The sequence below is a fragment of the Peromyscus californicus genome, unplaced genomic scaffold (genome assembly GCF_007827085.1).
Source record: "Peromyscus californicus insignis strain IS unplaced genomic scaffold, ASM782708v3 Scaffold_10__1_contigs__length_136768540, whole genome shotgun sequence".
NCBI classification, from domain to species: Eukaryota; Metazoa; Chordata; class Mammalia; order Rodentia; family Cricetidae; genus Peromyscus; species Peromyscus californicus.
The window spans coordinates 115,839,535-115,856,857 of NW_026294391.1; the positions used below are offsets into that span (position 1 = coordinate 115,839,535).

General features: G+C 39.5%; 1 protein-coding gene across 1 annotated transcript; it reads right to left on the minus strand.

Annotated features, from left to right (window-relative positions):
- Positions 1-1,193: 1,193 nt before the first annotated feature.
- Positions 1,194-12,409, minus strand: LOC128111369 (synaptonemal complex protein 3-like). The gene is made up of 7 exons (XM_052739700.1): positions 12,276-12,409; positions 11,735-11,798; positions 11,443-11,477; positions 9,296-9,413; positions 7,784-7,883; positions 7,258-7,356; positions 1,194-4,885 (listed from the first exon to the last, which is right to left on the minus strand). The coding sequence occupies exons 1-7, from the start codon at positions 12,400-12,402 to the stop codon at positions 4,802-4,804; spliced, it is 627 nt and encodes a 208-aa protein (XP_052595660.1). The 5' UTR covers positions 12,403-12,409; the 3' UTR covers positions 1,194-4,801.
- Between the last annotated feature and the right edge of the window lie 4,914 nt (positions 12,410-17,323).

Genomic DNA, 17,323 nt, shown 5'->3' on the forward strand with positions numbered 1-17,323 from the left:
CCACTGGTCTAATCCCATGAGATTACTCGGTTTTTCTTAACAGCATGTACCCAGGTGACTGTACTATTGCGAAGCATGTATCAATGTGTGGTATCACTGGAAAGTACTGGTGAGCTCTAACACTGTCCTAAGAGTTCACATTCTACCATATGCCACTGGCCCTGAATAAGTTTGATTATGAATTTGCCTTACATTTCTAGCAGGCACTCTGTTGTGGGATAATCTTTTTGTACACTGTAAAGATGTGTCTCTGCCTAAGGCACCTTCTGATTGGTTTAATAAAAAGCTGAATGGCCAATATCTAGGCAGGAGAGGATACGCAGAACTTCCTGGTAGAGAGAGAAAATCGGAGGAGCAATCTAGGTGCTCAGATATTGCTAGCAGACTTGGAGTAAGTTGGACACGCCAAACTGAGGAAAGGTAAAGAGCCACATGACAGAATGTAGATTAAAAAAAATAATGGGTTAATTAAGTTATAAGAGCTAGGTGGAAACAAGCCTAAACTCAAGGCCAAATTTTCATAATTAATACGAAGTCTCTGTGTCGTTATTTGTAAGCTAGCAGTCCCAAGGAGAAACTACTACTACTATAGCACTCCCCACGGCCCTGTGGATTTTACTCCACTTTACAGTTAAGACCACAGGAGTGAACTGGTTCATCTAAAGTAAATTCTTAGTAACTATGTGTTAGATATCAGACAGTGACCTAGGCATTGGAATAAAATCAAAAGCACCCATGTCCAAGTTTTAATGGAACCTGACTCATGTCACTTGTCTCTTTTGTTTCTGACCCCAGGAGCCATAATACAGGAGAGGAAGGCAAGTGGAGGCTCCAAAAGCTCCAGGTCCCTGTGACTGTCATTTTAAAGCAACCCTACACCTTGTAGAAATCACAGTGGAGTGATGTGGCCCCTGGTAGGTCAAGCATGTCCCAGTGAATGGCCCTACACCCAGGAGTATATGGGCTGCACAAATTGGGTCAAACTGGTTATTTAAAAAAGAGAGAGTATGCCGGGCGGTGGTGGCGCACGCCTTTAATCCCAGCACTCGGGAGGCAGAGCCAGGCGGATCTCTGTGAGTTCAAGACCAGCCTGGACTACCAAGTGAGTTCCAGGAAAGGCGCAAAGCTACACAGAGAAACCCTGTCTCGAAAAACCAAAAAAAAAAAAAAAAAGAGAGAGAGTATGAAGTTGAGGGGGATATGGGGATGGGGATGAATCTGAGAGAAGTTAGGGGAAGGAGTGGTGGTGAGCTTAATCAAAATACACTGTAGGAAATTCTCAAATAATTAGTAAAAATATTTTAAGTGTTATGGTGAAAACAATCATATTATGCTCCCTTGGTGGAATGAGTTTTGTTCTTCTGTACAGGCTGGAAATTTGTGTATCCCATTTATTACATTAATGAATGAGTGTTCTATTTGGCTTTAAGCTATTCATACCGAGGTACTTTCACCTATATCCTGAACCAGTATAATGTACTATATAATATGTGTCCCTTTATTTAGCTACTCCCTAACTTGCTCTTTTGGATGGTTTGGAGATTTAAGACTGAATTTTTGGCTACACAGATAACAACTGGCCATTTACATTGCGGCAATATCATTAACCTGGCTTTTTTGTTTGTTTGTTTTTGGAGACAGAGTTTCTCTGTGTAGCTTTGCGCCTTTCCTGGAACTCGCTTTAGAGACCAGGCTGGTCTCGAACTCACAGAGATTCGCCTGCCTCTGCTTCCCGAGTGCCGGGATTAAAGGCGTGCGCCACAGCCACCCAGCTAACCTGGCTTTTTAAAAGTTGGCATTTAAGAAAACACAAAGGAGCCAGGTGGTGGTGGTGCACACCCTTAATCCCAGCACTTGGGAGGCAGAGACAGGCGGATCTCTACGAGTTTGAGGCCAGCCTGGTCTACAGAGCCAAGGCTGTTACACAGAGAAATCCTGTTTTGAAAAGCAAAAGCAAAAAACTTAAAAAAACCAAGAAAACACAGAGGAAAAGAGGAAGGTGGCCTTACTGAAGAAAGAGTATTTTCAAAGACATGGACTACCATATGCCATAGTCAGTTGATAAATTAGGGAGAGTAACAAGCATGTACTTTATATATGCATAGTGAAGAATGATAATATACCTTAAGAAGAAAAACACACTTACGTGAATTAAGTACACAAAAAACACTCTGAAGTACTTATTTGGCTTCTGTAACTATTAGTAAAACTTAAGAAAAAGACTCCTTTGAAATTTGATAAAAGTATTTAAGATTCCTATTTCATGAGGGAAATACAGCAGTGAAAAATGAGGCAGGAAAATAGGGTCAGACACACATGACTGTGAGTCATAAGGAGATTACAGTAACTGAGAAAAATAACATCCCTTTGACTGCCCCAAGGATTGTACAAAACCCTTCCAGCAAAGAACATTAATCACCTAGACAGCCAACAAAGAATCTACCCTTTCAGAGAACCTTTACTTTCCATTTAATAAAAAGCACCTGGACACAAAATGGGGCTCTTGAGCCACACACTTATTCAGGTCCATTTCTGTTCTGTGCAGCGTATTTTATGTCTTTATTGTACTTCTAATAAGTCCAGACTTTAATTATTACTACCATGTGTCTCGCTCAAATCTTTATTAGAGATGAAAAGAACCTGGCCTTTTTGTCATGGGTGATCCGAGAGATTCCCTCCAGTAACAAGAGGGAGACAAGACATTGGATGGATCCCAGTACCACAGAAAAAAGGAGTTAAATTGCCCTCTTAATCTAATTATGTACTAATGGTGAAAGACTAATTTATTCCTATATAGATTATACCAGTTTAGAAAAGGATAATTTGTGTGTGTGTGTGTGTGTGTGTGTGTGTGTGTGTGTGTGTGTGTGTGTGTGTGTATGTGTTTTAAGTTGGAGAATATTCACTTTAAGATGAAGAGGGGAGCCGGGCAGTGGTGGCACACACCTTTAATCCCAGCACTTGGGAGGCAGAGGCAGGTGAATCTTTGTGAGTTCGAGGCCAGCCTGGTCTACAGAGCGAGACCCAGGAGAGGCGCAAAGCTACACAGAGAAACCCTGTCTCGAAAAATAAAAAAAAAAAAAAATGAGGGTGAGTTATATAGGAAAAAAATAAATATGAAAATGAAATAATTGTTGCTTTCCCTCTAATGGGTTTTTGTTTAAACATTAACATATGTCTAAAGTTTCATATTTTTAAAAATCACATATTTTTTAAGTTTCTCTGTAAAAATGCATTTTTTTTCTTTTTTTGGTTTATCAAGACCAAGTTGGTCTCAAACTCAGAGATTTGCCAGGCTTTGCCTCCTGAGAGCTTTGATTCAAGATGTGTTCCACCACTGCCCAGCTCAAAATGCATTTAAAAAGGCAAGTTATTAAGCTATTTATGTTTGATAATAAATCTAAAAACAAAACTTCCAAACATTTGTTAACATTAATATTTGAGACTTTGAAGTATTATTCTAGGAAATTTGTTTTTGAAGATAGGTGTAACATCCTTAAACAATGAAAAGTAGCTATACTCATAATATGTTTTACTTTGTTTTTGTTTTACATGTTTTTTTTTTTGAGACTGAGTTTCACTCTGTAGTCCTGGCTAGCCTGGAAATTGCTTAGATAGATCAAGCTGGCCTCATACTCAGAGATCTGCATGCCTCTGCCTCCTGAGTGAGTGTTGGGAGTAAGGCGTGCACCACCCTGCCCTCATGATATACTCCTAATCATTACTAAGGACATGTGCCATTTAACTGCAGACCGATCCCAATGACATTTGATGCCCTGTGGAAATGAAATTCTTGAATGTCTTAAAACTAGTAAACAGGCAGGGCATGATGGCGCACGCCTTTAATCCCAGCATTTGGGAAGCAGAGGCAGTCGAATCTCTGAATTCGAGGTCAGCCTGGTCTACATAGCAAGCTGCAGGCCTGGCAAGTCTGCAGAGCAAGACCTTGTCTCAACAAACAAAACCAAACCTAGTATGAATATTCAGCTTGATTACTGTCTTAACTGTTTAACTCCAAGATATGAACACAAGCTTTTTAACATGTGTTCTTAGAATGGGCTACGCGATTCAGTTAAGTATGGAAAATTGATTGGAGGGTTTTCTCCTTAAATAACAATATAAACTAGGAATAGTTGTACCCACCTGCTGTCTCAGTTACTTTAGAGGCTGAGGTGCAAGGATTACCTGAACTTAGATTTGAGCTTGTTTTTTAGTTCAGTGTTAGACACCATCATGGCAAACGTGATAAGACCCTGTCAGAAAGATGAAATAAAACCAACGTAACTTTCTATACCTTACCTTTGTACCTTTGGGACTGATACACTAAATACTAAAGTCAATATCCAAACAAATCATTTTTATTGAAAATATTAACAATGTCATAAAGAAAAATTCACTGTAACAAAAGAATTAAAACCTTGACATACAGGCATAGTTGATACTGACATAACTGGATTTTATTCAGAATAAAGTAGGACAAGGTGAACAAGCTAATGACTAAAGACCTTGCCATTTAAACTAGAATTGATCTTAAAGCAAGACTCTTAGCTGGCATTTGAACTGTATCATTTAGATTTAGGTTCCTTCTCCAAATATTCTTCCCATCAAAACAGCATGGACTGAAGAGACTGTCGAACATTAACCATCTCTTGCTGCTGCTGTTCAAGGAAAAGAGATAATAAACAGGTTTATTTCTTAGTTCAGTGTCATTCATACATCAGAAAATAAAATATTTCTGTGCTTTCATTAATTCTTCTTTCCAACTTGATATTCAACTTACAGATTCTTTCATAATTTTTCTTCACAGCTTATTCAGTTCTTCTTTAACTTCATTTTGGATACCAAGAAGCAGATTGTCATTCTCCTTCTCCAACTCTTCCAAATTCTAAACATAAAAGGCTAGTTTAGTCCTATGACATTATTTTTCATCTCAAGTTCTAAATTTTAAAATAAAATTTCAAGAGTATTTTAAATATCTAAGTAATACACATTATTTCAAGTAAAAAAAATTCTAATACACAAAGACCCAAATTCTTACTGTTAAGATGCAAAATAATTCAGACATAAATCAGATATAATTATAGAAGATACAGTGGTACACTTTGCTTAAGAAATAGTTTTAGTGGCCGGGCGGTGGTGGCGCACGCCTTTAATCCCAGCACTCGGGAGGCAGAGCCAGGGGGATCTCTGTGAGTTCGAGGCCAGCCTGGGCTACCAAGTGAGTTCCAGGAAAGGCGCAAAGCTACACAGAGAAACCCTGTCTCGAAAAACCCAAAAAAAAAAAAAAAAAAAAAAAAAGAAATAGTTTTAGTGAATGTTAAGGTCAAGCCAGGACCAGGAGAGGGGAGAGTTGGGCTTACAGTATCAAAAACGTTGCAAGCACCATTGGGAGGACTGAAAGCCTGAAGGCTAGCATGTGCAATATAGATACTTTCTCTTCCAATAAAAGAAAATGAAAAATATAGAAATAGAAAGACCACAGGGTCTCCTAAGCAAACATCACAACTGTGAACATTTCTAGTAACTTTCTCAAACATAAGGTTACAATCTACTTAAGACAAAAAGTCAGTGTGACATGATGTGACAATGAATTAAAAAAGGGAAAAATAATCTATAGTATGAGATCATTTTTCAGATCGTTAATAGCAAAATTTATATTTTTGTATTTTTGTTTTGTAACAGTATCTCACTTTATTGACCAGGCTACCCTCCAACTGTCCATCCGTCTTTAGTACTACTATTGTATGAATGTGCTATCCATTTAAAAATGATAGTTTAAATCTTTCCTAATCATTTTCTAATGAGTTATCCATCACCAACCAAGTGACAAGTACAAAGTGCTATGGAAAAAACAAAAGAGAATAATATACAATCACTTTATTTCCAGAAAAATAAACATTTAAATAAAAGTAACAAACAACTTTATATTGGGAATGAAAATGTAGCTTTCTGTAAATATAAAGTAGAAAGTGGGAAATGCTTACAGTTTACTTGACAAAGGAATCAATTTCATAATAAATGAAAAGGAATTAAAAATATCTTAGGGGAAGAGTATAACCAGACAGCAGGTTCAGAGAAAACAATTATGTAGAGAGGTGTATTAGTGGACAATTAGAATAAAGGTAACTTCAAGAGATTCATGGCATGGTGTTTTTCAGAATACACAACTGAAAGTTATTAGATCACAGGAAGAAAAACATGTTTTAAAAATACAACATGGCGAGACCTATGAAGGATGGACTGAAGAACAGGGGAAACAGCTTTCCTAGTAGAAGCAAAGGATGATGAGAATATCAAATACTATAAGCTAAGATCTCAGCAATAGGAGTTAAAGAAACAATGACGCATTATGGAAATTAAAATGGTAAAATTCTAGTAATAACTGAATGTGAAAACACAGGCTATGGAGAAATTTAAAATTATACTAAAGTTCCTCACTAATTGTAATGTTTGGTGATATCATATAGAAGATACCTTTATTGGTACTAAATAACAAACTGTTTTCGGGGAATATTAGAGCAAACAGGCAGGAGCTGTATTTGGAAAACACATAAAATAACTTTTGTGTAGAAATTATTTTAAGGTTCTTTAAAATATTTATTTTAAAACTATTGTTATATATCAGCTTACTAGCATACACTTAATACTCAAGGAAGAAATTTGAATCTTTATTATTCTGGGCTAACATGGCTATAAATTGATAAAGTTATTTTAGCCACTGGAATAATTCTAAAAACTGATATGCTAGAAAATACTTGCCTACTGAATTTCTAAACAAAGTTTAATTTAATTTGGGTCCTTCCTGAGGCTGGAGAGAGGACTCAGTAGGGAACAGCACTGGATGCACTCCCAGCAGACCTGGGTTTGATTCCAGACACCTACAAGGCAGCACACAACTTTCTGTAACTCTAGTTCCAGGGGATCCTTTGCCCTAAATCTTTAAAAAGTATTTCTTTTGAGCCTTTCCTATTTAATATATAGTAGGATTACAAAGATGATAGAAATGATATGTAGACTTTCCAGTTAAATAAAGAGCAATGAGTAAACTTGAAGTATGACTATTAATACATGTGAAGTATATATCTATGGAAAATTCACAATTTACTATCTTCTGTCTTGAATAAGCATCATAAAACCATTAGAATTCTACAGTTCTAATTACCACATCAATTAATTCAAAATGGAAATTACCTTATTCTTGTAAGGAAAAATGTGCATTATATATTTAAAACCATATTGTTATCACATATAACATACCTTTAAGAACTGTTCGTGTACTTGTTTAATTGTTCTCAGTCTCTGGTTCTGAACAAGCCTACATTGTTGAAAAATCTTTATTTCCTGTTGAAAATCATTCTACAAATACAAAAGGAAAAACTATATTAAGAGTTTGGTAAAAGTTGGTTGTTGTTGTGGGCCTCATCCATACAAGGCAAACACTGTCCTGAGCTACAGCTTAATCTCTAAAATTTTAAATTTAGAAAAAAATTACATTTTAGACTCAGAAAAAAACATTTTAAAATGACTGCCTTTAATATTTTTCTTTAATAACCATTATGCCTAAGTTTAAGTTATGCTTTTACCACTAACATGTTATTAACCTCCTTCATTAGCTCCTAAAGTTACAGGCCATAGAATAGGCAATTATTTTCAAGACATCATTTGCTCTTGGAAATTTCAGTCTCTAAACAAGCCTGGGTTTGTTTTATGTAATTAACACAATAATGGCTTCTCTATTCTTGAGATTTATTTATAGTAGATTAATTATAATTGCGATACCAACCATTAATTTTTTCTGTTTTTCTTGCAAGTCCTGAAAATCCAAATTCCATTGCTCAAACAGATTCATAAATGACTGAGCAGAGTCTTCATTAAGCTTTGCCCTGTAAAACATAATAATGATGTTACTTCTTATACTAGTCTGAAAACAACATTCAAGGCAAAATTGAATTGATACACCATCATAGCATAAAAAGGAAGTAATAGCAGTTTAAATAGTATGATGGAAAACTCAGAAGTAAAATTAGATTTATATTGATTCCAGAACTAATTTCTTAACATTAAAGTCCCCTCTCATACAGTGGCTTTTGAAAACTATGGAAGTTTTATCATACATATCTATTTTCAAAATAATATTATCTCCAAATAGTTTTTCATTGTTTTCTACTGAATATAGAATCTTAAAAATATTAAGTGAGCCGGGCGGTGGTGGCGCATGCCTTTACTCCCAGCACTCGGGAGGCAGAGGCAGGTGGATCTCTGTGAGTTCGAGGCCAGCCTGGTCTCCAAAGCGAGTTCCAGGAAAGGCGCAAAGCTACACAGAGAAACCCTGTCTCAAAAAAAAAAAATTAAGTGATTTACTGTGGTGATATTGTATTCCCCAAAATACTGTGCACCCTAATAAACTGGGGTCAGAGAACAGAACAGCCCCTAGATACAGAGGCCAGAAAATGGTGGCACACACACCTTTAATCCTAGCATTCTGGAGGCAGAGATCCATCCGGATCTCTGTGAGTTCAAAGCCACACTGAAAACAGCCAGGCATGGTGACTCATGCCTTTCATCCCAGGAAGTGATAGCAGGAAGCAGAAAGGTATATAAGGAGTGAGGACCAGGAACTAGAGCCTGGTTAAGCTTTTAGGCTTTGAGCAGCAAAGTTCAGCTGAGATCCATTTGGATGAGGACTCAGAAGCTTCCAGTCTGAGGAAACAGGATCAGCTGAGGAATTGGCCAGGTGAGGTAGCTGTGGCTTGTTCTGCTTCTCTGATCTTCCAGCATTCACCCCAATACCTGGTTTCAGGTTTGTTTTTATTAATAAGAACTTTTAAGATTCGTGCTACAATTTACAAGCAAAAATACCTCACTAAGTTCCCCACTCCCCATTTTGGCACAGCCACAATTTAGTACAAAGCAAGAGCTAAGTGTTTAACATGTTCAAATTGACCTTTTTCTACATCAGTAGCCGTGGTTAACTATCTAACAGTTATCAAATTCTATTCATCTAAACTTTATTCAACTGATTTCAAGACTGAATATAAAATACTGAAGAAGTAATAAACCTCCTCAATTGTTACTTAAAGGAGAAAAACATAATCTTCACTGGCTTCTATGAAGCAGCTCCATAGAGGCAGGAGGTCACAGAAGCACCTGCCTAGAGAAAACTCAAGTCAAATATTTTTACTAGAGACTCAAATAAACAGAAGATGACAGCATTTTTTAAAGTGATTTACATCAATATATATTAAGAATAGGTACAAACATGGTTTTCAAGAAAAAGAAAAAGAAAAAACCTTACAATGCGTCTTCATATGAGTTCCAAGTTTGTTTCATTTTCTGGTCAATTCCTTCCAAAGACTCTTTGACATCTGTTTCCATTCTTTGTCTCTTAGCATTAAGAGCACGGTTAATGTCAGCTATATTAAAAATTAGTGTTCATTAGAATTCAGTGTTGAAGAAAAGTACTTTGTTCCCACTTATTCAAGTAATTATAAATTTGAATAATGTTCATTCATCAATAACAGAAACATTTAAAATTAAATTTTAAAATAGCATCAATATGATACAACTTTCATATTTTGAACATCTAGGATTTTGGATTTTCTTACCAGGTCTGTTCAATCAGCAAAATTTATGAAAATATTCCAAATCCAAAACTCTGAAATCTGAAACATTTCTAGTCCCAAACATTTTGAATAACCATATAGCAGTCAGGATTTTCCTAACTAAAGATGTTTTTAGAGATGACACAAATGAACTAATAAACAAAACAAAGGGGAAGTGTAGACTTTATCTATGAGAAAATAATTAAATAAAGGCTATTTCTAAATTTATAAAACACTCTACACTGGAAGGGTACATTTGCCTGAATTCTTGTTAGAAAGCATGAAATAAAATAGCATATTAAAAATATAATCTAAAGAAGTTAACTAAAGTATTAAAACTATTTGTGAAAGAGATAGTGAATGAGAAGCTGGGGATGTAGTTCGTTGGTCAGCACTTGTTTAGCATGTCTTCTTTGGTATGCTTTGGTTATTATTTACACTTCATTAAGCCTTTATAGGGATTTTTACCACTATGTACAGCAAGCAGTTCATACAAAAATTTAAACTTCAAATAGTCTGTTGTAGCAAAAAATGACAGCACAGCACATACTGCCAATTCCAGCACTCGGGAGGCAAAGGCTGGCAGTTCTCTGTGAATCTGTGGCTAGCCTGGTCTACATACCAATTTCCAAGCCATCTAGAGCTACATAGTGAGACTGTGTCTCAATAAGAAAAAAGGTTGTTTTTATCAGTTACTTCCAATAACCATAACAAATTTCTATTATAGAAATAATTTATAGTTTCTGCAGCTAAATAAAATTGTTTCATATAATAAATAAATGAAAGAGATAAATATGTGAAATATATGAAAGAGATAATCTCAGCAGCTATAATACAGTGAAACAACAGATTATAAAACATGTATCTTGACACCACTAAATAGAGGAAGGACATCTTTCAAAAAAGTTGATTATATGAGTAATCCTTAAAGGAGCCTAATATTAACTGTTTTCATAAGTGCTATGTGTGGGGGGTGTTATGTTTTCATGTAGGTCTGTGCACCACGAGCCTGGTTCCCACTGAGGCCAAAAGGCAGCACTGGATCGCCTTGGGGGTACTGGGTATCAAACTGGATTCCTTTGGAAGATCAGCCAGTGCTCTTAACTACTGAGCCATTTCTCCATCCTCTATTAACTCTTTTTAAAATAGTACTGTCTCCTTGGTTGGATTTGTCTGTCCCTGTAATCCCAGCACCTGTGAGGTTAAGTCAAGTGATCTACAGCATTAATGCCAGCCTGCGTTCCATGTGAGACTTTCTCAAAACAAACAAACAAATAAAAGTGAATATTCTCCCTAAGAAAGCTCATGTAACTTATCCTTAACATATTTCTTAAAACAAGGTTTTTAGGTTCAGATTTTAAATCTCTATTGGCTATCCAATTTTCACCTTAGATTATAATTTATTAGAATGAAAACAGTAACAAGGAGTTATATTAGAAGCTTCAATTTTATACTGCCTACCCTAAAGAAAGGAACACAGTATAAATCCTAGGAAATAAATTGAATAAAAAACTGATATAAAGAGTAAAAGAAGAAACTGACATATAGAAATAGTACACGACTTAGTCTGTTCAAAGAAGTATAAAAGCTTTTCCTATTTCTTCTGAAATTCCATTGAAGTCACCTATGTGACTTCATTTTTACTTCTCTCATCATGGAAAACTATAAGGAAGAATATCTATGATGCTAAATCACTAATATTTAAAAATCTTTTAAATGAGAACAAAGCATATAGTAAAAATGGGAAGGCATATAGTATACTGGTTAACACATATTTTATGTAAACTATTATGTGGTTTTAAGCAATTTTTTAAAAATATAAATATCTCCAAAAACATACCTCCAATTTTTCCAAGAACAACCTCTACCTTTTCCCTATGAAGAAATCACATTTTAAAAAATATTAAAGCTAGCACTGAAGTTCAGTAATAGAGTATTTCCCAAATATTCACAAAACCCCCGTTGGATATCAAACATAATGACAAACACTGTTTAATTAAGGATTCGTAAGATATAATAGTTTGGAATAAATAGCAAATATCAAGTATTTTATATATACTAGCTGTTACATAAACAAAGCAAACATTTCTTAAAGTACATTATTCAACAGACAAATATTTTTAATATATTACCCCACATCTACAAACAGTTCTATAGGACTTTTCTTCCCATGTGAATCACTTGCTGAACTCTGTACTGTTGACAAGAAAAAAAATTTAAATTAAATATGATTATTTTAACAAATTGCAACAAAACAGCATATTTGAGTTTCTTTCAGACATTTTGACAACTTAAGCTTTTGTATTAGATATATAAATACAAAATTTTCTTTGAAGGTTAGATGAAGTTAAATCATGATTCATGACCTTTTGTAGGAAAATTTTGAAGTCTTTCTAGGATAAAATTATATAGCAAATTATGTACTATTTATTGATCACCATGTTAGGACTTCAAAGGCAAGAGACGCTACATGCATTTCTAGAACTTAGATATGGGGATATGGAGATCAGATGAGAGTAAAGTACACAGAATAAATTAACAAATTTTAAGTGTATTAGGTTCAAAACAAAAGAACTGGTGGACATTATCAACACTCAAAATTTGATACCTTGAATTTTTATGTTATTATTATTAGTATACACACATCAGCCCCCACCATTTGATATCGTCTACCTTGAGTATCACTCCTCTGTGAAGCACCGAGGTCTTGATAATCATCTTCAAAGTAATAAACTGAGGGCTCTCCCTGCACTGGTGTGCTTTCAGGCTCTTCAGAATCCCTTCTTGGATAGGGAAACATAACTGTATATTTTCTGTTTTAAAGCACAAGAAGAAAAACAAATCTCTCAAATCATCTGAATTCAAAGTCATTGTTTAAATAAACTGAGAAAATTATCATATACAATCAAGATGGTCTTATTTGCATAAACTGCTAACAGTTTTCTTGATTTATTGGATCCAAAGCAAAAAGTTTGGCAATTGGCAATGTAAAAAAGAAGTTAAGCCGGGCGGTGGAGGCGCACGCCTTTACTCTCAGCACTCGGGAGGCAGAGGCAGGCGGATCTCTGTGAGTTCGAGGTCAGCCTGGTCTCCAAAGTGAGTTCCAGGAAAGGTGCAAAGCTACACAGAGAAACCCTGTCTTGAAAAAAAACCAAAAAAAAAAAAAAAGTTAAAACAAGGGTGGTTTAACCTTGACTACAAATGTTTACACCTATCCACTTGATGAACTGAATTTTGGTCTCATTTTTGCCAGTTCTTAATGAATTTGAACAAATATGTACGGTTGTATGTAATTTTCAAAGTAAAATCAATACTGCTGGCAAAATAGATCACAAGCATGCCAAAATCTCCTCCTAGCAAATAAATCTTAAAAGCTAAACTTGTACAATGCTGGGGATGTAGCCCACAGGTGCAGTTCATGCCTGGCATTTAAGAAGTCCTAGGTTCCATCCCCAGCACAACCCCACCACTTGGGGTTGAGGGAGCAGTCTTAGTATTTGAGATTCCAAAGATTGCAAGTTTAAGGCCAAACCAAGCTAAGTGAGCCTGGGCTACAAAGTAAGACCCTTTCTTACAAAAACAAAACACAGAAAAAGCTCAATGTGATATACGCCTGTGATCCCAATATGCAAGAAGTTTAGAACAGAGCATCATCAGTTTTAATCCATCTTGGCTATACAGTAATAGCTTTGCTTCTCCCTCTCTTTCATGTTCTAGGCCATGCTCTCCCCACTCACTCCCTACTGTCTATCTCCTTCTAGTTCCTTCTGTCCTTCCCTACCTCCCCCATTTTGGCCTCCAACTGCTCTCCTTCCTACCAACATCCATATAGTACTGAACAAACTTACATAATAGTGGGGGAAAATGAAGAAGGGTCCTCAGGTTGTTTCTAATGGATTTGGGGCTGACCCCAGAAATACAGAGATGGCCCCCAGGCCATTCCTGGCCTTTCAGACCCTACTGAGGACCCCTTTCTCCTCCTCACCATGCCAGCTCCCCAGCTCTACCATGGCTCCCTCCCCAGCTCATCCTTGCTTCCAACCTCAACCCAGATCCTCCTCACCCATTAGCTTCTCCTTCCTCCTAGACTCTCCCGAGCTTCAACTTACCCACAGCACCTCCTGAACCCTCTCTAGCTACTCCTCACACTTTTCCAGCTCTTCCTCCCCCATTTCCTTCTTGCTCCTCACACCTCCTCAGGTATTCACCACTCCTAACCCTTCTTCAACTCCTCACCTCTAGCCCCTCCCAGCTCATCCTTGCTTCCAGGAGCTCCCCAGTTCCTCCTCACTCCATCTCATCTCTCATCTCTAGTTCCTCCCCATTTCCTCCTTTCCAGCTGCTCCACAGTCACTCCTTTCGCCTATTGCCTCCCCAGCTCCTCATCTCAGCCTGTCCCTAGACCCTCCTCAGCTCCAGAACTTCCCCACCCCTATACAGCAACCCCTCACCCGTTCCCAAAGCCTCCTCACCCTCCTGGAATCTTCATTACTCTTAATCCCTCCCCAGCTCAGAGTCATTGCTTCTAGCCCCTCCCCAGCTCCTGCTCACATCTAGTTCCTTCCAAACGTCAACTCATTCTCGGCCCGTCTGTCTTCTGCCTTCCCCTGCTCCTCCATAACCCTCCCCAACTCTTCAGCACCCATTTCCTCCTTGCTCCTCACTCTTCCCCAGGTCTACCAGGTTCCTCCTCTTCCCCAACCCCTCCCGAGCTCTTGAACCCTAGCCCTTCCCCACCTCCTCCATACCTCAGACTCTGTTTCCTCCTCCCTGCTCACCCCTTCCCAGATCTTCCTCATCCCTAGCCTCTCCCCAGCTCCTCCTGGCCCATCATTCCCCAGCTCCTCCTCTCTAGTCCCTGCTCAACTCCTCTTTACCCTCCCTCCCCAGTTTGGACAGCCAGCCTCTCCTTTCCCCTCCCCAAACCGTCCTCACTCTGTATTTCTTCCTAGCTCCTCAAGCCTCCCCAGCTCCTCCTCATCCCCAATTTCCTCCGTGCTCCTAACCACTCCTCTGGCTCCTTCTCACCCTTAGCCCCAATGGAATGCCAACTGGCTTCCAGCCCCCCTCCCTCTTCATCCTCAGTCTAGCTGTTCTTTGCTCCTAGACCCCCTGACCCTCCCCTCTTCCAGTTGGCATTGGCGGGCCCTCCCCATCCATCAAGATTTCCTTCCTTCCACTTAAACTTTAGCCTGCTCAAGGCCCAGTACTCAGAAAGGTCACCATCTCCATTTTACTATCAGAGGCATTGACGGGGTTCGCTGCCTCCTCCATTTTAATGTCAGAGGCCTCCATGGGGTTCCCTGCCTCCTCCATTTTAATGTCAGAGGCTGCCTCCATCATTTTAATGTCAGATGCCTCCATGGGGTTCACTGCCTCCTCCATTTTAATGTCAGAGTCCTCCATGGGGTTCACTGCCTCCTCCATTTTAATATCAGGGGCCTCCATGGGGTTCACTGCCTCCTCCATTTTAATGTCAGATGTCTCCATGGGGTTCACTGCCTCCTCCATTTTAATATCACAGGCCTCCATGGTGTTCACTGCCTCCTCCATTTTATTATCAGAGGCATTCATGGGGTTCACTGCCTCCTCCATTTTAATGTCAGAGGCCCCCATGGGGCTCACGGCCTCCTCCATTTTAATGTCAGAGGCCTCCATGGGGTTCACTGCCTCCTCCATTTTAATGTCAGAGGCTTCCATGGGGTTCGCTGCCTCCTCCATTTTACTGTCAGAGGCTTCCATGGGGTTCACTCTCTCCTCCATTTTACTATCAGAGGCCTCCAAGGGGTTCGCTGCCTCCTCCATTTTAATGTCGGAGGACTCCATGGGGTTCACTGCCTCCTACATTTTAATATCAGAGGCCTCCATGGGGTTCACTGCCTCCTCCATTTTAATGTCGGAGGACTCCATGGGGTTCACTGCCTCCTCCATTTTAATATCAGAGGCCTCCATGGGGTTCACTGCCTCCTCCATTTCACTATCAGAGGCCTTCATGGGGTTCACTGACTCCTCCGTTTTAATGTCAGAGGCCTCCATGGGGTTCACTGCCTCCTCCATTTTAATATCAGAGGCCTCCATGGGGTTCACTGCATCCTCCATTTCACTATCAGAGGCCTTCATGGGGTTCACTGCCTCCTCCATTTTATGTCAGAGGCCTCCATGGGGTTCACTGCCTCCTCCATTTTAATGTCAGAGGCCTCCATGGGGTTCACTGCCTCCTCCATTTTAATGTCAGAGTCCTCCATGGGGTTCACTGCCTCCTCCGTTTTAATGTCAGAGTCTTCATGGGGTTCACTGCCTCCTCCATTTTAATGTCAGAGTCCTCCATGGGGTTCACTGCATCCTCCATTTTAATCTCAGAGGTCTCCATGGGGTTCACTGCCACCTCCATTTTAATATCAGGGGCCTCCATGGGGCTCATGGCCTCCTCCATTTCTCTATCAGAGGCCTCCATGGGGTTCGCCTCCTCCTCCATTTTAATGTCAGTGCCTCCATGGGGTTCACTGCCTCCTCCATTTTAATATCAGAGGCCTCCATGGGGTTTACTGCCTCCTCCATTTCTCTATCAGAGACCTCCATGGGGTTCACTGCCTCCTCCATTTTATGTCAGAGGCCTCCATGGGGTTCACTGCCTCCTCCATTTTAATATCAGAGGCCTCCATGGGGTTCACTACCTCCTCCATTTTACTATCAGAGGTCTCCATGGGGTTCCCTGCCTCCTCCATTTTAATGTCAGAGGCTTCCATGGGGTTCACTGCCTCCTCCATTTTAATGTCGGAGGACTCCATAGGGTTCACTGCCTCCTCCATTTTAATATCAGAGGCCTCCATGGGGTTCACTACCTCCTCCATTTTAATGTCAGAGGCTTCCATGGGGTTCACTGCATCCTCCATTTTAATGTCAGAGGTCTCCATGGGGTTCACTGCCTCCTCCATTTTAATGTCAGAGGACTCCATAGGGTTCACTGCCTCCTCCATTTTAATATCAGAGGCCTCCATGGGGTTCACTACCTCCTCCATTTTAATGTCAGAGTCCTCCATGGGGTTCACTGCATCCTCCATTTTAATGTCAGAGGTCTCCATGGGGTTCACTGCCTCCTCCATTTTAATATCAGAGGCCTCCATGGGGTTCACTACCTCCTCCATTTTACTATCAGAGGTCTCCATGGGGTTCCCTGCCTCCTCCATTTTAATGTCAGAGGCTTCCATGGGGTTCACTGCCTCCTCCATTTTAATGTCGGAGGACTCCATAGGGTTCACTGCCTCCTCCATTTTAATATCAGAGGCCTCCATGGGGTTCACTGCCTCCTCCATTTCACTATCAAAGGCCTCCATGGGGTTCACTGCCTCCTCCATTTTATGTCAGAGTCCTCCATGGGGTTCACTGCCGCCTCCATTTTAATATCAGGGGCCTCCATGGGGCTCATGGCCTCCTCCATTTCTCTATCAGAGGTCTCCATGGGGTTCCCTGCCTCCTCCATTTTACAGTCAGAGGTCTCCATGGGGTTCACTGCCTCCTCCATTTCTCTATCAGAGGCCTCCATGGGGTTCACTGCATCCTCCATTTTATGTCAGAGGCCTCCATGGGGTTCACTGCCTCCTCCATTTTATGTCAGAGGCCTCCATGGGGTTCACTGCCTCCTCCATTTTAATGTCAGAGGCCTCCATGGGGTTCACTGCCTCCTTCGTTTTAATGTCAGAGCCTTCATGGGGTTCACTGCC

What these genes read in the sequence shown, in the direction of transcription:
- LOC128111369 (XM_052739700.1), bottom strand. Translation starts at nt 12,402, where the DNA reads ATGTTTCCCTATCCAAGAAGGGATTCTGAAGAGCCTGAAAGCACACCA. An exon ending in ACAGAGGAGTGATACTCAAG is followed by an intron (nt 11,799 to 12,275) that starts GTAGACGATATC and finishes TCTTGTCAACAG; the next exon opens with TACAGAGTTCAGCAAGTGAT. An exon ending in GAACTGTTTGTAGATGTGGG is followed by an intron (nt 11,478 to 11,734) that starts GTAATATATTAA and finishes ATTTCTTCATAG; the next exon opens with GGAAAAGGTAGAGGTTGTTC.